This window comes from Saccostrea echinata, unplaced genomic scaffold (assembly GCF_033153115.1).
Source record: "Saccostrea echinata isolate AGI-Se365-2 ecotype Australia unplaced genomic scaffold, CSIRO_AGI_Sech_v1 ptg000001l, whole genome shotgun sequence".
Lineage (NCBI taxonomy): Eukaryota > Metazoa > Mollusca > Bivalvia > Ostreida > Ostreidae > Saccostrea > Saccostrea echinata.
This window is the reverse complement of record NW_026889750.1, coordinates 5329633-5341525: the sequence shown is the minus strand read 5'-3', so window position 1 is coordinate 5341525 and position 11893 is coordinate 5329633. Positions and strand designations below refer to the sequence as shown.

General features: G+C 34.3%; 1 protein-coding gene across 2 annotated transcripts; it reads left to right on the top strand.

The window, feature by feature from the left end:
* The first annotated feature begins 145 nt into the window (after positions 1-145).
* Positions 146-11563, top strand: LOC133183963 (T-complex protein 1 subunit epsilon-like). 2 transcript variants are annotated; one of them, XM_061318837.1, is made up of 12 exons: positions 146-339; positions 1711-1936; positions 2222-2420; positions 2522-2714; positions 2957-3106; positions 3369-3488; positions 3657-3842; positions 4270-4407; positions 5732-5912; positions 6160-6278; positions 6666-6677; positions 11268-11563. In XM_061318837.1, the coding sequence occupies exons 1-11, from the start codon at positions 241-243 to the stop codon at positions 6669-6671; spliced, it is 1617 nt and encodes a 538-aa protein (XP_061174821.1). In that variant the 5' UTR covers positions 146-240; the 3' UTR covers positions 6672-6677; positions 11268-11563. The 2 variants fall into 2 exon arrangements, with proteins under 2 accessions (XP_061174821.1, XP_061174829.1); XM_061318845.1 differs by lacking the exon at positions 6666-6677.
* The last annotated feature ends 330 nt before the right edge of the window (positions 11564-11893 follow it).

Sequence of the window (11893 nt, the reverse complement as noted above, 5' to 3'; positions counted from 1 at the left end):
TTACTTATAATATTTTGTTTCAACAAAATATTACTCAAATTGTACATAAAATCCAGTTTTCAAATATAATAAATTACAATCAAGTAATAAATGTTGATTTCGTTTTGTATAAAATGAATTCCGATATGAACATAGATTTTAATGGTAAACTTCCGGTTAAAAATCTTCTTCTCGCACATTCGATGAAAATTCCTATTTGATATCCAACATCATCGCCGGTGTAATTAGGAAATATTAATCATGAGCGGCTCGTTAGCGTTTGATGAATATGGAAGACCTTTTATTATCATCAGGGACCAAGAAAGGAAGTCACGATTGACAGGAATCGAGGCCCACAAAGTAAGGAATGCAGCATGACATTGTTTACAAACTCATGTCACTGTAAAACTAAAAGTTTTGTTAAGAAGAGTGTTTGATTTAATTTGACATTTCATCACATTAAACATAAACTTTTCCATGAAATTCATACATTAAGTGTAAAGTTTGCTTTTTGAGTCTTAAAAGTTTATGTAGTTTGATCATGTTTAAACAAGTTCTACATTGTATATCAAAAACTGAGCAACCACAGTCACATTTACAGCCTTTGCATGTTTAGAATTAATGAAATTAAATGTATATTCCCGAGGGCACGAGGAAGTACATTGTTTTTGCAAGTTATTCTGCTTTGTTACCTTCTACAGGTCCAGCACAATCTTGATTAAGCTATATAGCTTGAAATGGCTATATATATATAGCTTTATTAAGCTATTCAAAATAGCTTGATAAAGCTATTTATATGCAGGTTTTCACAAAAATGTTATTTGTACAAAATAGACAAAAAGTCACAAGTATTTGACTATTCATATATGTAATATGGGTTATCAAATCAACAACCCAAATCAAAGATAGTTCTAACATTGCAGCATTTGAATACTTTAAGCAAAAGATGAATTTCTATTGTTTGGGTAACTGTACACTTGTGTGTGTTGAGGCATGGATAAGTATGATTGTTTCTCATTGTACTGAATTATTACCAATCAATTATCTTGTTGACCATAATTGGCCTCCTTTATAATTTCATTGAAGAAGTAACTGTATCAATTGCTTTATATAGCCCCAAAACTTTTAGAACTTTGAGTACAAAGTCTCTTAAGGAGACTAATTTGGTGAGTGATTTTTACATGCATTATTAGACTTGCGCTTGAATTTTAGAAGCACTTGATAAAGTAAATGTCGGTGTTGATAAATGTTTGTGTTGTATGATATCACTAAACATCGATAAATAAAAGCATCCCATGTGATATTTTTTTCATAAACAGTGATATTTATGCTTAAAATAAGGGAAATCCTAAATGATCCGTTCCCCTAGATCCCGATTTCTCATTGGTTGTTCCAAAATAAAATCGATCAAGATCGGTAAACATGGCTGATAAATTTAAGTTGTGATGTTGACATACACGAAAAATAACCGATATACGGATTGTTCTGTATATTTTTGGATCAATTCATGTCTTGCATAACTACATCTTATGAGTTCAGGTAAGATATGTTAATAAGATACCCACTTACTGATAATTTGAGCCAAAATCTGTGTGGTAGTGAATCACTCCTGCACTTGCACCATTACGGAGATCCTAAGGAGTTGTAGCCCTCTCCCCCCCCCCAAAAAAAAAATCGGAGAGGGCTACATTATTGCAGCTAACCAATACATTGTCCGTTCTCTTTTTATAGTCCCATATTCTGGCAGCCAAGTCAGTTGCAGGAGTCTTGAGAACGTCCCTTGGTCCTAAAGGCTTAGACAAGCTTTTGGTTAGTCCTGATGGTGATATTACAGTGACTAATGATGGTGCTACCATTCTGAAACAGATGGATGTACAGCATCAGATTGCAAAGCTGATGGTCCAACTGTCACAATCACAAGATGACGAAATTGGAGATGGAACTACAGGGGTAGTAGGTAAAGACACAACAATACTGTAATTAATAAACGTTTGCACCAAAACGAGAAGTGAAATTGTTGATCTTATACTCAATATTTTCCTAGAATTTATGTTATTGAGATTGCCCCACCTTTTATAACTAATGTGGATCCAAAAATAAGTCGACCAGTCCTGATTTGATCATGATACCTCTAATAGCATTTGTTTTATTAATGTAATGCTATTACATTTCTCCACTATTTCAAAATGAAATATGTAAGAACAAATAAAATTTCAGTCATAGTTATCATTTTATTTGATAGTTTTGGCTGGAGCACTTCTAGAACAAGCAGAGAAGCTTCTAGATAGAGGAGTTCATCCAATACGTGTAGCTGATGGATATGAAATGGCTGCTAAAGTAGCATGTGAACACCTAGAAAAAATCAGTGAAGAATTCACAGTTAGTCCAAAAGACAAAGAAGATCTGGTCCGTTTAGCAATGACTACCCTAGGTTCAAAAATGTAGGCCTCAAAGTTTGACAACATTGATTTTTGTATATGCTGAAAGGTTAAAACAGAATTATGAGTGACTCTTTACTTATACAAATTATTTTAAATTTCAGAGTTAACAGATGTCATAGACAAATGGCAGAGATAGCTGTAGATGCAATCATGTCAGTAGCTGACTTTGAGAGGAAAGATGTAGATTTTGAGCTTATTAAAGTTGAGGGTAAAGTTGGAGGGAAAATGGAGGATACAATGCTCATCAAGGGTGTTATTGTAGACAAAGATATGAGTCATCCACAGATGCCTAAAGTAATTGATTATTCTACTAGAGAGAAAAGGAAAAATCTATAGATGTTTAATTCTAAACATGTAATTGCTTTCTTGTAAGCAAAGAAAATGATAAAAGTGGTTGATTCATCCACTTAAGAACTAGCTTTGAGTATAATTGTGTAATCAAAATTATGTTATCTGTAATATGCTGTTGTAAATGTTGCATTACCAAAGTTTTTAGTATGTGTTAAAACTTTTATAACCTTTCTGTTGTTTTCCAGAACATCAAGGATGCTAAGATAGCTATTCTGACATGCCCCTTTGAACCACCAAAGCCCAAAACCAAACATGGCCTTGAGGTGAAATCTGTTGAGGATTATAGAAAGCTGAAGCAATATGAACTGGAGAAGTTTGAATCTATGGTTCAGCAGGTAAGGGTTTGCATACTGTTGATGTACTCACATAAAAAAGTCACATAAATGTATTACCCCAGTGTTGTTTGCTGATTGAGTTGGGTTGAAATGATTGTTTGAAGATTGTATTTATAAGAAATGCATACTGTCAAATCCAGATTTTCTGAATAAAATATATTGTGTGAATTAAAATCAAGATGAAATAATGATTTTGTGGCATGTTACTAGGTATTAAAAATGTGTAATGAACTTTCTTGATACCATTATCATTGTGATGTAGGTAAAAGATACGGGTGCTAATTTGGTCATCTGTCAGTGGGGATTTGATGATGAAGCAAACCACCTGTTACTACAGAGGAGTCTGCCTGCTGTACGATGGGTGGGAGGACCGGAAATAGAGGTAAAAAGGATGAATCTCTTAATTCTTAGACTTTGAGAGATGGAAATTTCAAATAGCTAATCACATAAAGTGAAAAAGCTTTGTACAAAATACACACACATTGATACACATTGATGTTTGAAACAAAGAAGAGATCTACTCTACCATGCATTTGTCTAACTCTTGCAGTTAATAGCAATAGCAACTGGAGGCAGAATTGTACCCAGGTTTGAGGAACTCACAAAAGAGAAACTAGGAAAAGCAGGAACTGTAAGGGAACTGTCCTTTGGTACAACTAAAGATAGAATGTTAGTGATAGAGGATTGCAATAACTCACGAGCAGTCACCATATTTATAAGGGGAGGTAACAAAATGGTAAGTTTTTCTAGATGAGTGAAGGTGAGCTTTGCTATTCAAAGATTATTCCAGGTCTCTGTGTATTTTCATTCATTAGGATGTTTTCTTTTATAGTTTATGATTGATGAATTATAGTGGTATTGTAGCACATGCAGTTTATATCTTGAATGTTTTGATATACTGTGAAATCATTATTGGTCATGGATTTCATGGGTCACTCTTACCCATGAATTTACATCCCCACGAACATTTATTTTGTAAACTTATTGATTTATTGAATCTACGAAATAAACAAGTAACCCATGAAATTATGTCCCCACAAACAAGGAAAATTTTGCTTGCCCATGAACATTGACCCCCCACAAATTACCATGATTCCACAGTATTGACTATTTAGAAGTCCATCAATCTGAGTTCCTTATGAAATGGGCTGGACGTTTTCCAGATTATTGAAGAGGGCAAGAGAAGTATTCATGATGCCCTGTGTGTGATCAGGAATCTGGTTAAGGACAACAGGATTGTGTACGGAGGTGGTGCTCCAGAAATCTCGTGTTCCGTGGCTGTGGCTGAGGCCGCCAAAAAGGTCTGTATAAAGCAGAGTTTTAAAGTTAACCATCTTGTAATGTTGTGATCTTGTAATGTTGTGTTGACTTGCGCACAAGTGTTTTTACAGTGTATGTCATATGCTGGCTCTGGCTTGTGCTACAAGAATGATTTCCTCAAACTATTGTTATGTTTTTATAAAGATCTAAACACAATGTTGATGGGGAAAACAATTTTTTCTGGAGAAATCTTTGTCTTTAAAAATAAATTTATTTTGATGGACCACCTAATACTTGTATGATGAATAGATGCTATTTTTCCAGACATTAATGCATGAAAGTGATTTTACAGATGGAAAATATGACAAATTTAATTTTATTAGAAAGGGTCACCATTGTGATGGCAATTTATTGATTTGTTACTTGTTAGGAGGCATGTCCTTTATATAATAAGTAAATTTATCGGTGATGAAGAAACTTATTTGGCAGATTTTCCAATGTTATGATGGTGGTTTTATGCATGAGGAATTTCAGTCTTTGAAACATTCATAAACTGACTCAGACATCATGCAAGAGAAATGTGCTTCTTTAACCATGGTTATGTTCCTGTTTGGGACTTAAACACTGATGAAAGATGTACATGCTATCACTATATCTCTGAACACAAAAAAACATTGTTCAAAGTACTGAAGTTAAGCACTACCTGATTTGGACATTTTCACCAAGAGAGGACTTTCTGACGAACAACAAGGTGACACAAAAATGTATACACCAGTTAAACTTTTGAAAATTTATTGACTCTTCCTACACTTGCTCTGATGTGAAATACATGTATACAGCAGACATTCAGACTGATGTTTGACATTTAATGTGACACAAGTATAAATACATTCAAACCTTGTTATCTCGAAGTCAATGGGGCTTAGAAAAAAATTAGAGATATCCTGGAATGCAAGATATTAAGGTTAAAATACATAAAGAAAGAGTGCATAGGGTTAATAACTCATTTCAACATATCCATGATATTTGAGATTTCAACACCCTCTATGTCACTGCTTACAAAAAGTCCACAATGAAATTGTAAAAATTTACTGATGAATATGATGGAACTGATATATATGGTGGGTGACTGAGTTTTATTCATATACTGCTACTACTTAAACTGCATGAGGAATTTCAGTTTTTGAACCATTCATAAACTGACTCAGACATCATGCTAGAGAAATATGCTTCTTTAACCATGGTTATGTTTCCTTATGGAACTTAAACACTGATGAAAGATGTACACATTTCTTTAGGAAAAGACCCAGTGATCTCAGGGGTTAAAGTCGCAAATTTTGAGCATCTTTTTTTTATTTCTTACAGATATCTACTCTAGAACAGTATGCAATGAAATCCTTTGCAGAAGCATTAGAAAGTATACCTCTAGCTTTAGCAGAAAACTCGGGATTTGCCCCCATCCACACATTAGCTGAAATTAAATCTAGACAGGTTAAGGAGAATAATCCCAGGCTAGGAATAGATTGTCTCAATAAGGGGACTAATGGTAAGTAGAAACATTGATTGGTTAAATGGCTGTTTACTTTTAGAAGATTTTTCATGTCAGAGTGTCAATTTCAATTTTTCCTGAATAAGTTGGAATTCTTTTAGAATTGTTATATTTCTTGTTTTTCAAGTCATAAATTATTAAACTATAGTAGATGCAGTGATACATGTATATATTATTATTATATAATATAAATGTTGTCTATAGTTATGTTGTTGTGTTTACAATACCTACCCCTGTATTGCAGACATGAAGGCCCAATCTGTGATAGAGACCCTGTCATCAAAGAGAGCCCAGATTCTGTTAGCTGTACAACTGACAAAGATGATCTTAAAAATTGATGATGTCAGAGGAAGTGCAGATCAGGTGAGTTATCAATAGTTATCATGTGTAGAGAATTCTCAGTGTAATAGATACACTCTGTAACATGTCGTGGCATTTTAATTATATCATTTATATGTTCCAAGTATTGATTTGGCAATAGCTTTTAAGCTTTCTGCAAATACTGTTATACATTAACCAACTTTTCTTTGTTTCTCTTACGATGCAACTCAATTTACAAACTCAAACAAAATTTGCTCAATATCTTTGTCACAAAAATTTAAGAAATTTATGTGCATAGGAGTGTTGATTGACAGTATACAACATATGGCTTTAATATATTTAAATTATACTGCAGTAAGCTTTTAGATAATGGTGTGTGAAATGAGATGTTTTCTTCTTGAATACTTACAATCATATATTGCTTTACAGATGTGAGATGTGGTAAGTCAGGTTGCTGTGCTAGTGTTGTGTTTTATCTATGACCCCTTTAGAGGTTCATTTCTACCTGTTTATTTGAATATTTTCAGACTGACTTTTTATTTAGTAGGCTTTGTATTGTAGAACCCTTTTCTCCATATGCACAAACTTATTATACCCCCCGCAAACGAAGTTTAGGGGGGGTATATTGGAATCAGCATGTCCGTCTGTCTGTCCGTCTGTCTGTAGACGAGATTTTGTCCAGACCATTTCTTGGAAACTGTTGGAAGGATTTGTCTGAAAATTTGTACACTTATTATTCACCATATGAAGGTGTGCACCTGGTATTTTCATTATGATTGGATAATTATTTTGCATTTTACAGGTGTTTTTTTTTCATTTTTATTATGTGAGATCTGTTCCCAGAGACTATTGCATAGATTTGTATGAAAATTTGTACACTTATTATTTACCATATGAAGATATGCACCTGGTATTTTCAACATTATTTGATAATTTTTCTGCATTTTACAGGTGTTTTTTTTTTTTTTTTTTTTATTGACTTAGTCATTTCGGGTTCATGTCTAAGGTTTGAGACATAGCATCTAGAACATCTGTACAAAAATGTGAACTACAGCTTAAAACTACTCATTAGAGCTAAAAAAAACACAAAGTATTAAAAACAGTTTTTACATTACACAGCAGATAGTGTAAATCCATTTGTCCCTTGGGAGTAATGAGTGGACATGCATCCAGTTAAAGATTAATTAATGAGTTCAGTGTGGGAAGCTGTTGGGGCATCTCTGATCAAGCAGGTCTTATCTATATCTCAGGGGAATTGGGCAGAAAGAAATAAAGATCTCTGTTGTCGAAGTCTCTTAATTGTAATTTATGTCTGTCAAAATACATAGTTACTAAAACCAGCCTTTTATTTTTAAAATGAGTTTGATATAAAGGTATTAAAATCAATTTGATTTTCTATAATTAATTATGATATTTTTTTTTCAACAATCAATTTGCTGTGTGTCATGTCTCACAAAGATGGCAGATAGTTGCAAACTATTTTTTCAATGTAATAAAAAACACTGTAATTATTAGTGTTGATGTTTTATTAGGCTGCACCTTAGTTTCATTCATTTAATAAAGTGCCCCACCACAGCATGATACGCCCATCAAATATTGTTAAATTATCATAAACAGTTTAGATTCAATTGTTTGAATGACATCTTAGCGAGACAAGGCAGTCTGCAATTTGTTGTAAAGATATAAAAATTCAAATAAAAAATGTACAATAAATAATTAGTTTAAATTATATTACACAATATCATATAAGTTTTAATTATTATATACAATATCAAATTAGTTTTAATTACATCAAATTTATCTTGAAAGTAAGACTAGCCAACAAGAACAATTCAATACAACAAAAGCAATTAATTAAGAGACTGATTCCTTTTGCCCATTTCCCAAGAGATGTAGATAACACCTGCTTGATCAGAGATGCTCTGCCAGTTATCTCCTCACACTAAACTCATTAATTTGACATGCAATTTTCTGCTATCAAAATTTTCCTTGACCAGTGCCTGATCATTACACCCATGGGAGAGGTGGAATTTTTGTTGTTACAGATTGCTGTAAAGAACATAATGAAAAAAATAAGACTAGTATTTTCTTGATTTAACACTTTTTTAATAAAGATACTGCAATACTCTGACATCTTTTGGGATTGTGTAATTTAAAAGTTAAAAGACAGTTTTTTTTGATTCTAAGTCTAATGGTTTTCTGGTTATGATTTTCCATATTTGGCCATAGCGTCTTTATTAAAGGTCAGAACGACATGGTTTTAATGTGCGACACACCTTCTACCCTAGATGTATCAGCTGACAAAGTTTGATAATTCTAGGCATAATAGTATTAAAGTTATGAGCCGGACATGAAAAAGCTAACGGACGGACAAACATGAACGCTATAACATAATACGTCCCGTCGTAAGACGGACGTATAAAAATATATAATGAGTAATTAAATTTTCACTGTAAATGTTTAAGGAAATTGTGAACACCTCTCACATCTAGAAAACATTAGTGATTTGGTACTTTCTCTGAAAAACCCAGCGGGGGGGTATTTGTCCCTTTTGGACAGTTCTAGTTTTAGTTATTGTCATATAATTTTTAGGTATTCTTTTATTATTTTGATTTCTTTATTTATTATCCCTGTGTATTCTGTAGAAGAATTACTTTTCAGCGATTACTTGGATACAGATAGAGTGATCTCCCTTTATAAGCAACGAAATGTAGGAAAACAAAGAATTCAAACCTTTCTCACCCACAATTGTAATTCATCATGTTCAAATATTGTTAAAGCATGAAAAATTTTATTCAAATTATATGCCATAGTTTATCTGTGTCCACTTTCCTGAAATAAGTATCTTTCCTAAAGGACTTCAGTCAAAAAAGATAGTACTGTCAGGATTTTATCAAAAGAAATTTTAATTGATTGATCAGAAGTTTTTATAGATTGTGTTGATCTTTCTTTCAGCTCATAAATCTTTCTTGAAAATATTCCACCTTATTCTGATATTATGAAACCTGTACATATACTAGATAATAAAACACTTTCTGGTTTCCTCTTTGGCTAGTTCACATGTGTGCTGTTACTTCTGGTTATCCTTTTACATATAATTTTTTAGCTCACCTGAGCTGAAAGCTCAAGTGAGCTTTTCTGATCACCCGTTGTCTGTCGTCCGTCCGTCCGTCTGTCCGTCCGTCTGTCCGTCCGTCTGTAAACTTTTCACATTTTCGACTTCTTCTCAAGAACCACTGGGCCAATTTTAACCAAACTTGGTACAAAGCATCCTTGGGTGAAGGGGAGTTTAAATTGTTAAAATGAAGGGCCAAGTCCCCTTCAAAGGGGAGATAATCAAGAAAATACAAAAATTGGGTGGGGTCATTAAAAAATCTTCTTCTCAAGAACCACTGGGCCAGAAAAGCTGAAACTTATGTGGAAGTATCCTGGGGTAGTGTAGATTCTAAATTGTTCAAATCATGATCCCCGGGGGTAGGGCGGGGCCACAAAAGGGAATCCAAGTTTTACATTGAAATATGTAGTAAAAATCTTTAAAAATCTTCTTCTCAAGAACCACTGGGCCAGAAAAGCTGAAATTTATGTGGAAGCATCCTGGGGTAGTGTAGATTCTAAATTGTTCAAATCATGACCCCCGGGGGTAGGGCGGGGCCACAATAGGGAATCCAATTTTATATTAAAATATATAGGAAAAATCTTTAAAAATCTTCTTCTCAAGAACCACTGGGCCAGAAAAGCTGAAACTTATGTGGAAGCATCCTGGGGTAGTGTAGATTCTAAATTGTTTAAATCAAGACCCCCGGGGATAGGGCGGGGCCACAATAGGGAATCCAAGTTTTACATTGAAATATATAGGAAAAATCTTTAAAAAAAACTTCTTCTCAAGAACCACTGGGCCAGAAAAGCTGAAACTTATGTGGAAGCATCCTGGGGTAGTGTAGATTCTAAATTGTTTAAATCATGACCCCTGGGGGTAGGGCAGGGCCACAATAGGGAATCCAAGGTTTTACATTGAAATATATAGGAAAAATCTTTAAAAAAAAACTTCTTCTCAAGAACCACTGGGCCAGAAAAGCTGAAACTTATGTGGAAGCATCCTGGGGTAGTGTAGATTCTAAATTGTTCAAATCATGACCCCCGGGGGTAGGGCAGGGCCACAATAGGGAATCCAAGTTTTACATTGAAATATGTGGTAAAAATCTTTAAAAATCTTCTTCTCAAGAACCAATGGGCCAGAAAAGCTGAAACTTATGTGGAAGCATCCTGGGGTAGTGTAGATTCTAAATTGTTCAAATCATGACCCCCAGGGGTAGGGCGGGGCCACAATAGGAAATCCAAGTTTTACATTGAAATATGTAGTAAAAATCTTTAAAAATCTTCTTCTCAGGCACCACCGGGCCAGAAAAGCTGAAACTTTTGTGGAAGCATCCTGGGGTAGTGTAGATTCTAAATTGTTCAAATCATGACCCCCAGGGGTAGGGCGGGGCCACAATAGGGAATCCAATTTTATATTGAAATATATAGGAAAAATCTTTAAAAATCTTCTTCTCAAGAACCACTGGGCCAGAAAAGCTAAAACCTATGTGGAAGCATCCTGGGGTTGTGTAGATTCTAAATTATTTCAATCATGACCCCCGAGGGTAGGGCGGGGCCACAATAGGGAATCCAAGTTTTACATTGAAATATATAGGAAAAATCTTTAAAAATCTTCTTCTCAAGAACCACTGGGCCAGAAAAGCTGAAACTTATGTGGAAGCATCCTGGGGTAGTGTAGATTCTAAATCGTTCAAATCATGACCCCTGGGGGTAGGGCGGGGCCATAATAAGTACTACGGGGGGGGGGGGGGAGAAATCAGGTGAAAAACAGCAAGTCCAAAGTACTCAGGTGAGCGCTGTGGCCCATGGGCCTCTTGTTAAAGTATAGTATATATGTACATGTATATCATTTATGCATATACTAAACATAGCATGTAGGTACTTTACATAATTTAAAGATATGGATAATATACATGAATCTTTTTTTTTTTTCAGGTCTAGCTGTAAATATGGAAACAGTATGCAAATATAAAAGACATATAAATTATTAAGTGACCAGGACTTTATTGTGTTTGAACATTGGTGACTGTTGTGAATGGTTTTCATATGTTATATAACTGAATTCCATACCATTTCCCAGCAATTTAGTACTAGTGTGAATGACTCACTTGTACATTGTCAAATTTAAGTGATAGTGTACTTGGTGAAGTATGAATGACTTTTTATACAGTAAGATATTATATATCTAAATGGATCAGACTGCTTGAACAAATTAAAATGTGATGAAATTATCATTGTTTCATGTCTTATTGAAAGGAGGGATGGAGGTGTTTTAAAAATGCAAACACCAGATACTGAATATTGGCTAATATGAAATGTTTCATGTTCATCATATCGGTAAATATTTATGCCCCCCCCCCCCCCTTTCAAGAAGGGAGGGCATATCGCTTTGCTGCTGTCTGTCGATCGGTCGGTCTGTCTGTCGGTCCACCAACAGTTTCCGTTCATTTTCTAGGCAGAGGTTGCACATACTGAAATGGAATTTGGTATACAGATTTATTGTTTTGGGTACGATCGAGCAATTTTTGAACAGAGTTATGCCCCATGGACTCAGAAAAATT

Excerpts from the sequence above, each read along its gene's own strand:
- LOC133183963 (XM_061318845.1), top strand. The coding sequence starts at position 241 with ATGAGCGGCTCGTTAGCGTTTGATGAATATGGAAGACCTTTTATTATC. Across the intron at positions 340-1,710 it reads CAGGAATCGAGGCCCACAAA|TCCCATATTCTGGCAGCCAA; the intron begins GTAAGGAATGCA and ends CTCTTTTTATAG. Across the intron at positions 2,421-2,521 it reads ACTACCCTAGGTTCAAAAAT|AGTTAACAGATGTCATAGAC; the intron begins GTAGGCCTCAAA and ends TTTAAATTTCAG.